The following is a 16,772-nucleotide window of genomic DNA, read 5'->3' on the forward strand; positions in this document are numbered from 1 at the left end:
TTTAGTTAAAAAACAATATGTTCTCATGGGCATATATATATGCAAACAGGAATACCATATATCAAAATGTTAACTGCAAACCTCTACATATAACAAATGCAAGTGAGTTTTACTTTCTTCTTTCTTCTTTCCAACAAACGTGCGCATTACAGCTGTAGTTGGTCTTCCTGGAAGAATAAACTCTCTATTCCACCCAATTTCTGCCTTTTTTGACCAGGTGGAAAAGGGTCATTTTTAAAAGCTGTATAGAGTGGCTTTACCATTGTCAATGTTCCCATGTATTTGATCTATCAACAAATCTTCTTCATCCACTTTCAAAATATACCAGAAACCAACAACTTCTTACTACCTTCACTCCTTCTACCATCCTCTTCCTAGTCATCATCATTTCTTGGTTGGTTTATACAAGCCTACTAAACTAGTTTATGTGATTCCACCCTTATAACTCATCAGGCTATCCTTATATCCCTCCCCTACACAGAAATCCTCAGTGACTTCTCATCTCTTTCAGAAAAAGCCTAAGTACTTACTGGAACCTTCAAGTCTCTATGATCTGTACCATGAGTTGCCTGGCACACTCCCACTTCAGGACCACTGACTTTGCAGCTAGTTGCCTCTACCTGATAATATTCTGTACCCAGATACCCTCATTTCCTTCAAGTTTGTATTCAAGTGTCATCTTCTCAGTGAGGAAACCTAACACTACACCCCACCCTTGAGATTTCCTATATCACGTCCGTGCTTTATTTTTTCTATTGTAGGACTTCTTGCTATCTAACATAATAGATGCTGTATTTAGTTCTCTTCTTTGTTATCTCTCTCCCTCATTAGAATATATGCTCAATAAAGAGAAATTTTCATCTTTTTCTTACTGCTACATCCTCAGCACCTAGAACAGTCACCAGTACATAGAAGGTGTTCAGTAACTATCTGCTGAATGAACAAATGCACTCCTGTAAAAAGCAAGGCTTCCCAGTCACAGTAATAGTTGGCGTGCCAAATGTCATGAATGACAGCGACTCATTTATTCATACTCTGAAAATCAACACCTAAAATGACTTTACAGAGGGCTAGAGAGCTGCAAAACAGCTATGGTAAACAATAACGTAGTCATATTTTCTCAAGCCTAGAAGGAAGCATCTACGATCTTCCCTTCAAAATTTAGGAATAAAATTATGGCCTGATTTAATATATTAAAGGGACTCAGGGAGATCACATTGCTGTTATTGTTGATACATAAAAAAAAAGTAAGCAATATTGTCTGAAACCGTACTGTTCCTCCTCTAAGTTTTCCACTAGAATATTCAATTCCAGTCTATGAGGCTGCATATAAAACTTTCCTTATGTTTAAACAAAAAACAAGCTGAATATCATACTACTATGCACCTGAGTATCTATTATCTAAAAGATCTTGGGTATTTTATAAACATCAATCAATGCTGTGCAAAGAAAGCTAAGAGGGACGAGGCAATTAGATACTGTGAAAAAATGGAGGCAATCAGAAGAAATACAGTGGTGGCAGTGACACAAGCTAAGCAGGAGGTACGGATAATCTGGGTAAGTGCCATGGAAAAATAAATATCATGATTGGACTTGAGGCAAATGGAAACAGTTCAAATTGGCTTCGTACAGTACTCTGTGGAACATATGATGTCCATATGTCCATTACCAACAAACTGAAACATGGAAAATAACAAAAGCCAATGCTGTGATGGCTATAAGAACACACCCAATGCCAGTCTCTACCACACCACAGCAGCATAACTTACTACAGCTGCCAGGTAAGCTGGCTAAGAAGTCAGAAGCAATAAGACAAGGGGAAAGGCCTAACTATAAACTTTTCTTTCCCTACCCAGAATATAGAAGGTGGCCACAATAAAGGCTGAAAAGTATAATGAAATTTTTTTTGCTACAGACAGTTGCCGGAAGTATAAAATACTTTAGAATTAAAGAGGTCAGAATTTTATCCAAAACTATAAGTGATTCAAAATCCAAAAAACTAAATAAAATAAGAGTGGAGTGATGTGTTTAAAAAAAAATAACAGGATGGAATAACAAGTTTAAAAAATTGTAAATGTGACCTTTCAAGTTTGAAATGCGTAAGAGAGAACTAAAACAAACGGACCAAAAGATGTGCGGGGAATCCATTATGTTTTTTATCAGTGCTAAGAAGTCTCCCAAATTTTCTTTCCATATTCTCTAACCCCCCAAACTGATTCATCTTTAGGACACAACCATAGTTGATATGAAAGAAGTAGTGCTTATGCAAATGTCATAAAGGACCAATTTACACAGCAAACACAAACCTATAAAAACCTATAAAAAGCAATACTAACATCTTAGAGCCTATTTGGTGGTCCTGATCTTTTCAACCAATCAAAACCAGACATTCCCAGCCAGGTGAACTACATAAAAATAACCTCAGCTCTAAATCAGAAATATATTGGTTGCCACTCACTGAAACTACATAGTAATAAAATCCAGCAGTTAAAAATACATAACTATTTGATAGTAAATATCAATGTCATTCCTGTATCAACCTGACTTCCCATTCTACCCCCAAACCCCCAAACCTGAAACCAAGTACAATTTCTTGAGTAGCTGGAGTGTGGTTAAGGAAAGGAAGCTATGCTTGTTTGTATGGAATCTGCCATTTCCTCCCTGCCAAAACACTTGTTTAAAAAGTCATGTAATATTTCTATTAAATTGTAAATGCAGCCGACAAGGAAATGGCCTACTGGCAGTGTATTACCTTTGTGGCAGTGCCAACGGGCCTACAGCAAAATAGTGCACATGATAATTTCAACATGCATTCCCAAGTAACAGAATTGTGCTTTACATAAATACCACAGAACCTGAGCAAGATCCAGAAAAAGCAACAAAAATTTGCCCAAGCTTTCATGCTTGCCTATATCAATTGTATGTCATAACTAAAGCAAAATAGAAAAGCATCTACATATGTCCAGGAAGCTTGTGAAGTTAGATCATATAACCCTGGGAAAACTATTGCAACTTAAATCTGTGTATTTCTTGTTAACCACTGTAACAACTCACTAATAAAAATTAAGAAAAACTGTGGGTATCAAATGAACCAAAATGTACTAACTACATACAAGTCCTTAAAGACTATAATGCAACCTATTAACAGGAACATATGTTCAGTGTAAGCCACAATTGTTATGTTAAATTGCTTCTTCCTTTGATATCACTCATTTGATCACAGAATTTAAGAGATTCACAAACCTCCCAATTAAAATGGTGACCTTCAGTTTATAAGTCACCTACTATAATGCTTATAAAGTCATCTCTGATCATTTATCCCTTACCTTTCAATATATAGCACAACTACATGTAATTATGCTATTTAAATGATCCCAGATGCAATGAAGATGATTCCATTTATGTAAAAGTTACACTGAAAACAAAGTTAGTATAAAAATCTAATCTGTAATCAATATAGTCCTCTAGGACAGCTGGAGAATTCTATTTTGCAGGAATTTAACTAAAATACATATATTTTAAGTCAGTTATAACTTACCTATCTTCATTTTTTAAAATATGTCTGTCCAGCCATAATTTTGAAAGTCAAATTTGCTATTGATAGCATTTTCTCCAAAAATATGAACTTTTAAAATATTATACACTTGAATTACAGAGTCAACACCTGCCTTCAGGTATCTCCTAACCTCCCAACACACACACACACACACACACACACACACACACACACACACACCCCTACATATTTAGGTCTTCTAAAATTAATGCTAGCTTAGGTCTCTAGCCTAAATGGTTTCAAAACAAAACAAAACTTTCTATGACCAATATAGTATCTCTATATGACTGCTTTTAAGACATAAGTCTTCAATAAGGCTTGGCAATTATGTTCCCATTAGCAAAACAAAACTACTGTCCAGAGGCCAATGCTAAGGGTGCTAAGTCTTTCTGATCTCCTTCAACAAAGAAACAGGATCTGAAGTACCAAAAAAAGTAAAACAATTTAAAATTTAAATTTTAAATAAATAAACTGTGCTTAGTAAAAGTTTAAAAGGCAAGCTATAAGTAATGATAAGCCTTTCAAGTTGTATTTGATTAGCATTTACTTAGTTTCATTTTTTAATTTATTTCACTGACTCTTATTCTAAGTTATAAGTACAACATTTATTATTATAAGAAAGTAGAATCTGAGCCTGCCAGATTTCAGTATTTACACCATAGAAGTATCTTTGAGATAGGAAATGGAATCGAGCACATATTCAACAAAAATATTTATTGGATGCTCTCATGTATGAGTCATTCTGCTAGGTTCAATTAGACACACAAAGATGAAACATACTTGCATTTAAAACTGAGATCTAGAAGGGGCAATAGGACAATTACATAATAGCTATGATAATACATAGTAAGTTAAAAAGTACCATAAGAAAGTCATAGAAAAGGTGATAAGAGAATTCAGAGAAATAAAAGATTTTTTTAGTCAGTGATGAGGAAATTTGGACAGTAACTAGACATACCTAAAACTAACCTTTCTAGAAATAAACGAGTATGGTGGGGGGGAGGAATCATATACAGATCTGTTTACAGATCTGTTTACTGGTTCCACATTAAACAGTGATATGCTATGATAAATAGTAAACAAAATCATATCCTAAATATACAATATAACAAGAAACTCACTTGACAGGCATTGATATTACTATTGAGAACCACAGTTCTGAATCTTTTTGGGTCACTGGAAAATTATGAACTTGCAGCAGAAAAACGCACACCTGAACAAACATCCAATATTTAAGTGCAATTTCAGGGGGTCCACTAATGCTATGAATTCCCTGCCCCAGAAAAAAAGTTCATTCTATGCTCTTACAAATCACGGTTTCCATGAATGAGCTAGTATATAGTGAAAATGAAGTAGAAAACATCACTCTACCCTGAGGTTAGAAAAGAGGATCCACACGTACCTCTGCCCTCATGGACTCCTTACATCTATATGGTTTCCAGTAGAGGCTGCAAAGGTCATCTCAGCAAGGGCTTAAAAGCTTTCTGGAACCTACCCTGGCTGGCAATAAACTCCTTTGGGTACTGTGTAAGACCCCCAATACCTCCAACCCTACCAGATACCCTAAAATAAAGCCAGGTGATGATAAAGTAACTGTCTGAGCCTTTCCACAGCCAAAAGCTCCTTAAGTGACAATGGTAAATATTCTTATATAGCACCTTCTGCAAGAACTTGAACTTATAGTCTCAATATGAGACTTGAAAGTTAATTTAATAATGCTACCAAATATTTCTATAGTATTTAATATTTTACATGTATTGCTCATTTACATTCTTATCTGATCTTCACAATAACTCTGTGAAGTGGACAGATGAGAGTCCATTACAACTAATCACAGATAACAAAACTCATCAGGACTTAACAAGTCCTGAACACCAGGTCACACCCACTGCTATGTGGCAACAATGGAAGCATTATGACATTGGAAGAATTCATATTTCCAAAACCTGGTACAGTGATTCTTGCTCTGTAAATACAAGTTACAATCCAATTCTGGGTCATAAAATCAATGTAATGGATTTGGACTACCTATTCTTTTTTTTAATGAAAGGAGGAAGTAGAAGAGAAGACCCACACAACTGAAACAAACTGTACATACACCAGTATTTACCTATGCATGTGCAAAATGGGTCACAATGCAAAATACATTTTATACTATGGATCACAGTCAAAGAAAGTGTCAAATGTAAATGCCATCTTTTAATGATTAATAAATCAATTTAAATTGTGTACTGTAAACGCTCCTATACAAATACAGAGAAATACTGCCTTTGTCAGTATCCTATATTAAAATCTTAAAAAGATGGATTCTCACATAATTCTTTCTCAATAATTCTTTCCAGTATAGTTCTATCTCAATGATTCCTTCTCTAAGCAACACTTAATGTAAACATATCCCCAAAACTACAACTCATATTCATGTAATTCGTATGTCAGTAGGAAAATGATGATTGCTTCCTCAACAGTTACCGAACCCTTCGTATTTACAGAGCACTTGGCAACACAACACCAACAGCAAGATTTGAATTTAAATGAACAGTGGGAATTTGGCCTCCCTGTGAAGGAGGATGATCCCAGCAGGCCCAACCAAGAGAAGCTGAGATCTGCTTATTCTGTTCTCCTTGCTTGTTCATCTCTTGAATTATTCTTGAAGACTGCACAGAAATATGTTGAAAGTGTCACTGTAATAAACCTTAATCCCCAACTTAGGGGCTGGAATGCCTGGTACTCCCACATGGATAGGACCACAGGGCAGAAGAACTCGAACTTTTAAATAGAGTGAAAAACCATATGTCCTGGAAGTAGGACTGAAATTCTCCAATGATCCAATTTGCCCCATTCCTCCAGATCCTTGGCTACTTCTGATCTGAAAGTATGATTCGCAGAATAAAGTATCACATAATCAGGCAGAAAAATGTAGGGAACAGACAGGGAGGAAGAAAGGAAATGTGAAAAGAACGAAAAGCAGAGAAAAGCAAAGCAGAGGTGGGGAAGGGATTGTGTGAGCATTCGAGTGCATGTACTGTCAGGGACAGAGAACAGTCAATGGAAGTAAAGGCAACAGTGAGAAAAAAAAGATGAGTATGAGTTCAAAGGAGAAAAGCAAGCGATGTATGTAATGACAAACAATAAAACTCTTATTTATAGTCATATGATCCTATATAATTTGTAATACGTGAATAAAGTTGTTACAGTGTATGGTCTTACACTCTAAACAACTAAATATATTTACCTACTCCCTCCTCTCCCCGCCCCCCAGAAAGCTAACATCAGAATGCTAGTTCCACTGGACCAGAAGTTCCAAGAGAATAGGAAACATGCCTGTGCTGTTTACCTCTACATCCTCAAAGTCCAACCAGTAAATGATCAATGCGCACTAAATATCTGTAGAAGGAAATAAAGGGGAGCAGAAATAAAAGAATACAGGAAGAAAATCCCAGGGTACTTTTCTTCAAAAATCAAGCACCCATACTTAGATGACATTTAGTTTCTCTGACACAAAATAAGCAATACAGTATAGCAGAAATACTCTCCAACTGATCCAAAAGTCGAATTCCCTGTCTCCACATTAGAACAAGCATCTCTTATATTTTAACATTAATACCAAATCAAAAATATTTTAATATTAATGATTAAATTTTGTATTACTGGTAAAATGGGTATGTCCCACCACAAAAATATACACAATTACATGGCAGATAAATTTGAAAAGTGTTATTCTCATTACTAAAGGAATCATTAAAAATTATTTTTTAAAAAATTCAGAGAATTTTAAATGCTGATTTGCACCTATTAAATATTTACACACCTTCTTCAGAACACACCTACTGCGTAAAGCAAACTAATATATACAATTAAATACAAGTAAGCAATCCTCTACTTGTAGACTAGTAAGTCACTGGCATATAAACAGGAAGGGAAAACCATTTTGACTCAAAGACCTCCCAATGGACTAATTATAAAGGAAGAATTACAAAGGGACTTAGAGTATTAGACTTGGGGTGCAAAGAATGATGGGGGACAGCTGGAAGGATAATAAACAGAGGCAGTAAAAAGTCAAAGGACCAGGAAATCTCAGTCAGCAAATAGAAAAAAAGCAGAGTAATACTTGAGAAAAGTCAATAAAAATGAGAAAAGAAACTCAACAACAAAAAAACCAAACCAATTAATAGACATTTCTTCAAAGATATACCAATGGAAAAATGTTCAACATCATTAGTTGTTTGGGAAATGCAAATCAAAACTATAATGAGATAGCCATTCACACCCATCAGGATGACTATTACCAAAAAGAAAATAAGTGTTGGAAAGAATGTGGAGAAACTAGAACCATGTACACTGCTGGTAGGAATGTAAAATGGTACAGCTACTGGAAAAAACAGTATGGAAGTTCCCCCCCAAATTATACATAAACAATATGATCTAGCAATCCCAGTTCTGGGTATATACCCATAAGAATTAAAAGCGGAGTCTTGGGGCACCTCGGTGGCTCAGTCAGTTAAGTGTCCAACTCTTGGTTTCGGCTCAGGTCCTGATCTCAGGGTCCTGAGATCAAGCCCTGTGTCAGGCTCCGAGCTCAGCGTGGAGTCTGCTTATCCCTCTCCCTCTGCGCTCTCTCTCTCTCGAATAAATAAAATCTTAAAAAAAAAAAAAGCAGAGTCTCAAAGAAATAAGTGTACACCCATGTTCACAGTAGCACTATACATAATAGCCAAAATTGGGAAGCAACCCAAGTGTCAGTCAATGGATGAATAAACAAAGTGAGGTATATACATACAATAGGATATTATTCAGCTTTAAAAAGAAAAGAAATTCTGACATATGGTACAACACGAATGCACCTCTAAAACACGCTAAGTGAAAGAAGTCAGACACAAAAGGACAAATATTGTATGATTCCACCTATATGAGGTGCTTAGAACAGTCAAACTCATAGAGACTGAAAGTGGAATGGCGGTTATGAAATGTGGGGAGGAGATAATGAAGAATTATTCTTTAATGGGCATAGAGTTTCAGTTTGGGATGATAAAAATTTCTGAAAGTGGATAGTGTGATGGTTGCACAACAATGTGAGTGTACTTAATGCCACTGAACTGTATACTTAAAAATGGTTAAAATGATAAATTTTATGTTGTGCATATTTTACCACAATAAAAAAATGAGAAAAACAGAGATATGTCCTAATATTAGTCACTATTAATCTTAAACTGTATATAATTTATTTTTTATTTAAATTCAATTAGCCAACATATAGGGCCTCATTAGTTTCAGATGTAGTGTTCCATAATTCATCAGTTGCGTATAACACCCAGTGCTCATCACATCACGTGCCCTCCTTAATTCAGAAGGACAGAATAGATTATGGAAGGTATAATGGCTGAAAGGCAGCCCCCCAAAAGATGTACCCATGTCCTAATCCCCAGAACTTCTGAATGTGACCTCATTTGGGGAAAAAAAGGTCTTTGCAGATCTTGAAAGGAGGCTATCACCCTGGATTATCCATGTGGTCCCTAAAACCAATGGCAAGTGTCCTTTTAAGAGAAAGGCAGAGGAAAATTTGAGGAGAAGGTAATTGAAGATGCAGACAGAGATGGAATAATGCAGCTACAATCCAAGAATGTCAAGGATTGCCAGCAGCCACCAAATGCTGGAAGAGGTGAAGAATGGATTCTCCATTAGGGCCTCAGGAGGGAGTGCAACCCTGTCAACACCTTGATTTCAGACTTCTGGCCTCCAGAATTGTGAGAAAATAAATTTCTGTTGTTTAAAGCTACCAAATTTGTGGTAATTTGTTACGACAGCCCTAAGAATCTATTATGGGGGTAAAAAGATAAAAAGTAAGGATGTGGGCCTTATAATCACAGAAGCTGTCATTCAAGCCGAAATTTAAATTTTTTTTTTTAAAGATTTTATTTATTTATTTGACAGAGAGATAGACAGAGCCAGAGAGCACAAGCAGGGGGAATGACAGAGGGAGAGGGAGAAGCAGGCCCTGCACTGAGCAGGGAGCCCGATGCGGGGCTTGATCCCAGGCCCCCGAGATCATGACCCGAGCCGAAAGCAGATGCCCAACCATCTGAGCCACCCAGGCGCCCCTCAAGCCAAATTTTAGCTATGAAACCCAAGAGAAAAAGAGGATCCCTGGGCTTCACCACTAAGCCACAGCAGTCCCTGGCCACATGAGGTCCACGAACACTAGTGCTGAGGGCACGGTGCTGAAGCCACCCCCCCACCTCACACAGGGCAGGGCAGGAGCGAGGTTTGCTTGCAGGTTCCTGGCCCAGTGAAAGGGGAATCTGGGCCAGCATGTCCACAGGTCAGACCACAGAGAAAGGCTGTACCCTGCTACCTCAGGCTCTAAGAAAGAGGCTTTCATCCAGGATGTTCCTACAAGTGAATATTAATTCTGTGAATTAATACCCACATATTCCCTCATCCACTCCCAGACAAAATAAAGATACTTGTCTTTTGCCCTATATGTTAAATGCCCTTTGGGGAATCTTCCAAGAGGCAATGCATGCACACACACTAGGACAAGCCAGGTGTCTACCAAGACCCACACAGTAGGGACAAGAAGATGGAAGATGTGTAAATATGCTGAGTGTGGTATTAGTCCACTACCACAGTCTTCCAGAATTTCTCAACCAAATCTTACCGTTAATTGGGCAGGAAGGAGGTCATTGATTCAGTTCTATTTAATAAAAAATGGATAACTCAGTTTTCACTCCTTAGACATGGATATAATGCCTTCTTTTCATAAAATCTTTTTTTTTTTTTTTTTTTTTTTTTTAAGAAATCTTGTTGGATTAGGAGTACACTTGGTTGTGGAAGGAGCAGCACCATATGATTTGAGATAGGGGAAAGCTACTGTGTGTTTTATTTTTTTAATATTCAGTATAGTGATTTTTTTTTCCTAATGTCTGTGTTTACTTTGCACGTACTGGAGCATTTATTTCACTTATTAAAATGCACTGTTTCCCCAAAAGGGATGAGGGTGAAGGGGCTAGTTGGAAAAAACAGCAAGGTTAAGGAAAAAGTTCTTCAGGAAAGAAAGATAACATCATTTTCAAAAACATTCATCAAAAATATATTTTCCATGTTGAAAACATCTATAAGGTTCTTTTCTTCATAAGTGATGTGAGGATATATACAGAAAGACAGACAGAGATCTTTTTTTAGTGTAAAGGAACTCCTAATTTACTCTTAAACAGAGACTGTCAAGCTGTATATAAGTTGAATTTCCAGAAAATTGCCATTTACATGCCTCCAATTGTCTCCTTAAGTCACATTTGACATAAATCTCCCCAAAATACACAATATATTTCTACATCTTATTTTTTAAAGGCAATAAACATTCATATTATATTGTGCAGAAGTAAAATTCTTAGTCTCATTTTATTTTCTTTCCTTCAGTTGATGCCAAGCAATCATCAGTCACAAAGCCAGCTATCTCAAACAGTCCTTAGTCTGACTCAAACACTTCTGTCCTTACCCCTTTCAGCACGCCAGGTAATGTGTAATCAAACACAAAAGCTTGTAAAACAAAAGAAAACAAAACAAAAACTGCATTTAAAAGAATCAACAGGGTCTTAGTGATGTCTAAGAAACAATGTGCCTGGGTTTGCTGGCAGGGTACAGGGATAGATATTTAGAAAAATGATACTATTCACTCATTTCCTGATTTTTTTTTATTTTTGGTAATTTTATTTCCTATAGAGCTGAGAAAGGGGCAGATCTCCAAAAAAGTGTGTGGTTAACTGAATTCAAAATTATATTATCCATTATTTATTATATTTAGTTCTATTTAACTGACCAAAATTAATTCGGCATCTTCATATTTAAAATTTTAAAATAAATTGTGCTTCAATAAAACTTGTTTGACATTTTGAGCAGATTTACCTCCATTTGTCATTATTCCTTAATCTATGTCCTTACTCCTTAATCTATTTTAACCTATTAGCTGTATGTAAATTTATAAGCACATTCTCATCCCTCCCCTGTTTACAAAGCTTTACATGTTTTAATGTGTATTTCATCATTGCCTTTCACTAGACAGATAATTATTACTCTCGCCACAGCAAAGATATAGCTTGCACACACTACAAGTTTCTCTTAAAAAAAAGAGAGAGAGAAAGCTGTATAAAATCTGTAAAATTCAGTTTATCCCTTGCCATCAAACAAATCCAGTGTTTTTAATAGCCCTTTCCTCCTTGAATATCTATATCCCAAATACCTCTGACTCTCTCTGAGGAATGATTAAAGAAAGTATCAATCTTTGATAAATGATAAACTAAAACAAATGACCTCAGCCTTAACACTTTCAAAGACCCACTTTCAATTCATAGCCAAGTTCCAACTTAAGCACTTCCATTTTCTAATAACACTCAAAATATATGTCCTACAAAAAGCTTTATCAGTGAAAAACCACAATATTAATTTGTGACTATTTAGACAGGAACAACCCCATTCTAAATTATCCAAGCCTGATGCATCTCATCTTGACCCTAATTCTTGCTGGCCTAAGCAAGCATAGGTCTGGGGCAGGCCTGGAGCCTGGGCATACCAGAAGGATGGTGTATCTGAGAATAGGACTAGGAAACCAACCCCAAGTTCACTCAGTCTAGGAGTCAACTTCGTTGTTCTGGGGCTGTTTCTATTACATACATCTAGAGGGCAGGCATAGTGAGAAGGGCTACAACCTTGTAAAAATGGCCAGAGAGAATTCAGAAGGACTAGGATGTAAAGGCTAGGGAAGCTGGCCCACCACATCCTAACTTAGCCTCCTATTCCAGATAGCCATCTATATGCAGTAAATCACAGAATATCCTTTACTTAAAAGAACTAGCATTCTTTGCCTCCATCTGTTATAGTGGTCTTTCCATCATTCCTATCTTCATTCCACTGTGACAACTTTGTAAACTATGGTTATCTCATAAGCTATACTGCTACCAAAAAAAAAAATAGGAGTGGAACATAAAAAATTCTACCATATTGAAGTGCCTGGGTGGTTCAGTCGGTTAAGCATTCGACTTTGATTTCAGCTCAGGTCATGATCTCAGGATTGTGAGCTCGAGCCCTGCATTGGGCTCTGTGCTGGGTGTGGAGCCTGCTAGGATTCTCTCTCCCCCCCCCCCCCCCCCGCCCTTCTCCCCCGCCAACTCATGCATGCGTGCACTCTCTCTCTAAAAAAAAAAAAAAAAAAAAAATTTGTCCATATTTCTTCCCACTGAGAAATTTAGAAGTTTCGTATTTTAAATTAATAATTATGAGATTAAAATGTTGGCAGATTTTTATTTTTGCTAGCCACTCCTTCATTTGCATACAGTTGACATATAAACACAAAAGATACTTGCTTTTTGCCAAGGCAAGAAATGGACTAGCCCAAGTTGATATCTTTGTTCTGCCACTTCTAAGTTGTGTCATCTTAATAAAAAACATAATTTTTTAAATATCCATTTCACCCAATCCACTCATTAAAATAGAGATTGAAACATTTATTTTACAGAGTGGTTAAAATAAGAAAATTATTTAATTAAAAAAGAAAACTTCACTATTTCACTCACTAATCAGAGTTTTATATACTACCAGCTCTCTCATACCTTAACTACCACTTTATTGGCTCTCTAACCTCACTGAAAAGACTGAGATTCTGAAATAATTCGTTTGGGGGAGGGCTCCGGCACCAGAATTTTTTCAAAGCTCTCCAGGTACCTGCTATGCGGCAAGAGTGAAGAATGCTGTCTAGCTCCCTGATCTCTCCATTACCTTATACCCTCTCCCCTCTTTCCAGGCTAGACCCCCTTGGTAACCACCTGAACAAGTCTCTCGACAGCATCCTTAAATGCTCGGTAGCTCTGTCGCTCCAAGACACTCATTCATTTAGACCCGAACCTGAGATCAAGGCTGTAACGTGCTGCACTCCACTGCTGAGCATTGCTAAAGCAAGGCTAGAGCAAAGAATCGCATTGGTGACAACACAATTCTCACGTTCCAACTTTAGCTGAGTCCTCAACAATCTGTTTTTCTCTCTTGGACAGCTCTTTCTTTTCTCCTCTCACCTGACCTCCCACCAAACTAATCTAAGCCTTGGTGAAGCAGGAAATATTATTAATTTTATTAAAATTCCGCCCTTGCATGCATATCTTTTTAATATTCTCTATGACAAAATGAGAAATACACACAAAGCACCTGCCCTGCACACAGAACAACAAGGATTATCTCAAGGAAAAGCACTTGTGTGACTGAACAGCAAGCCAAACAAGTTGCAACTCTTTTTTCAAGGAACACCATTTTTACCTGAAGGAATACCTGACAGAAAAACTATGGTTATTCAGACTTGGGTATTTGATTGACATTCTCTCAAAAACGAACCAAGTGAACCTGTCATTTCAAGGAAAACTATCATATTTGTTGCCAATGATAAAATCTGAGCTTTCAAGTGAAAATTCAAATTTTGGAAAACTGGTATCTGTCACATGATCTCAAGAGTTTCCCAATACCTGCAGTTTATACTCGACTTTGTATAAAGCAGTTCACAAACATGAGAAAGGCTAAATAATGATAACATAATTTAAATAGCAACTTAAAACCTTGCTGTGTTTGGAAATGCACAAGGCAACATTTGATAAACTGTCCAAAGAATTACAGGGCTAAAAATCGCCTATATACAAGTTGTGAGGAAAGAAAGAAATTTACTTAGGGGTGCCTGGGTGGCTGGCTCAGTTGGGTAAGCATAAAACTCTTGATTTCGGCTCAGGTTATGATCTCAGGGTTGTGAGACTGAGTCCCACATTGGGCTCCACGCTCAGCACAGAATCTGCTTCAGCTTCTCTCCATCTCCCTCTGTCCCATCCCCCTCTCCCTCTCTAAATAAATAATAAAATCTTTAAAACAGAAATTTACTTAGGTGGTGGCTACCAAGGAAGGCTTTATATAGAAATAATATCTGACCTGAGACTTGAATGAGTAGGATTTAGACTGGTAGAAAAAAGTGAGATAGAAAGATGCTGACAGATAGATGCTGATAGACAGAATTTCAAAGAAAAATACTATCTTCAAGTGTATTTTTACTATTTCATATGTGCGAATTTAAACTGTCAAGTGATATTTTAAGATCCTGGAAGTTGGGAACCACATACTACAATTCTTTACTACCTATTTGAGAGACTACTTCAGGGTCAAATTTAATATGTTGATCTATGAGGTTGGAAAAATAAGATCTACATACAAGGAGGAAGCAGAAGAGTAATAATCTAAGTCCTGGGTTAAATCCCAGCTCTGGCACTTGCCTAGGATGCCTTGGATAATTCAGTTAACCTCACTAATTCAAATTCAAATACACCTAGTTTGAGGATCACCTTAAAATATTATAACTTAAAGTACCAAAGATAAGTAATAATCAGAGAAGAAATGAGAATTTGTGTTGCTGGTTTTATGTTGACCTTATGATTTTTCATGTGATTTTGCAAACAAACAATTCCCGCCATTTTTTATTTTTTACTTTAGCAAAAGTAATTTATATACACAAGGAAGATGATACATATTATATGCAATTGTATTACTCAGAATTCTCTATAAAGTGGCAGGCAGATTTTTAAATATTTTCAGTAGAGTACACTGTTACTTATATTACTGAAATTCAATCCACAATAGAATTGTATTATCAGAAATAATTCCAATTTATTCTTCTTCAGATGTTCCAAAATACTGCATTCTCTTTCCTCCCATCTATTTACTTCACACATTTCTCCAGTCATCCTGACACCATCTTCTCTTCTCTACACACACACACACACACACAACACCTCTCTCTCTTTTCTTTCTCTTCTTCTTGAGGAGGCTCCAGCCACTAGGGGGCAATAAGTTCACGAAGACAGATGTCCTTATCTATAATGAATTGAGATTCACCACTAAGAAACCTAAAAACTATATATATCATCACAAACCCTGAAGCAGAGGCAATTAGACTGAATATGCAAGGTACATATTTCAAACTCAAAAAAAATCATCCTGGAAAAAGGAGTTCATAGAAGTATATAATAATGCTCAAAAAAGGAATTCTATTTTCTCACTAAGTACCAACTGAAGAAATAAGATTAATTTGCCTACAGGTATGTAGCAATATTAGAAGTCAGGCTTTTTAAACACTAGCTTCAGATGAGAGAAGAAAAAAAGGAAAACAAAAACACAGAAAGGTAGAATTTGCAGAGTGGGTAGAAAAGTGAGAATTGATTTTTCCAAGGCCTCCACGGCCACACTGAGAAAATGATGGATAAACTGAAGAATATAGTGACTTTACCAACCCTTTCTTCTATTGAAAAGCAAGGGGAAATTTTACAGGTATATTTTGGGGGGAGGAAAAAAGACTGTAAAGAGAAATATAGCCTTCACTTCTTTTCTCACAATTGAGGATGTGGGAGGAAAAAAGTTAAAATCACTAACCTCTGACAGGTAATTTTATTATTTTTTGCACAGAACGAAAGTTCAAATCAACTTATTTAATTTACTTTATATTTATTTATTTACACTGACATTACAGAACTGCCACTTATATAACGTTTTTAGCAAACCATCATTTTCTTACCCTCATGGGATGTATATCAGCGTAAGGAGGTTTTCCTTCAGCCATTTCTATAGAAGTAATGCCAAGGGACCAGATGTCAGCCACACAGTTATAGCCTATTTCTTGAATTACCTCAGGAGCCATCCAAAACGGAGTTCCTATCACAGTATTGCGTTTTGCCATTGTATCCTGCAAAAACATTACACTGACATAAATACTACTATAAAAACACTAAGGGACTCTGTTTGCCAACATATTCATTCAACTGTATAGTGAAACCCTCAAATACTACAGATTATATAAAACACTGACTATTTTCCTCCAATTTCAACTGACAATGACATATTTAGGAATTCCGAATTCTGTAAAAAGCAAGAGTACACAACTTATCTATAACCACCTTCATTAAAGACAGTCATTAAAAATAGTACTTTAACAATTAAAGCTACAGAAATGGATCAATGTAGCTTTCTTTTTTACACATTTAAGCATTTCAAAGACATTTTTTTTTCATATTCATTCAATGTCTCTTAAATTGTAAATAAAAATAATAAATAATACTGAAATTATGGCTCCTTCTCCCCAAGAACAATGTAGTTATGTATTTCTTCCCATCACCCCCTCCAAAGTTATCAACATTCAGGTACAATCAAA

General features: G+C 36.3%; 1 protein-coding gene across 2 annotated transcripts in view; it reads right to left on the bottom strand.

The window, feature by feature from the left end:
* STK3 (serine/threonine kinase 3) overlaps positions 1-16,772 on the bottom strand; it is a 271,067-nt gene that overhangs the window by 162,266 nt on the left and 92,029 nt on the right. For both annotated transcript variants that reach the window (XM_032421540.1, XM_032421541.1), the window contains one exon: positions 16,140-16,307. In XM_032421540.1, the coding sequence (XP_032277431.1) occupies positions 16,140-16,307 (168 nt within the window). The remainder of the gene's footprint in view (positions 1-16,139; positions 16,308-16,772) is intronic.

This window comes from Phoca vitulina, unplaced genomic scaffold (genome assembly GCF_004348235.1).
Source record: "Phoca vitulina isolate PV1807 unplaced genomic scaffold, GSC_HSeal_1.0 scaffold25, whole genome shotgun sequence".
Taxonomy (NCBI): domain Eukaryota; kingdom Metazoa; phylum Chordata; class Mammalia; order Carnivora; family Phocidae; genus Phoca; species Phoca vitulina.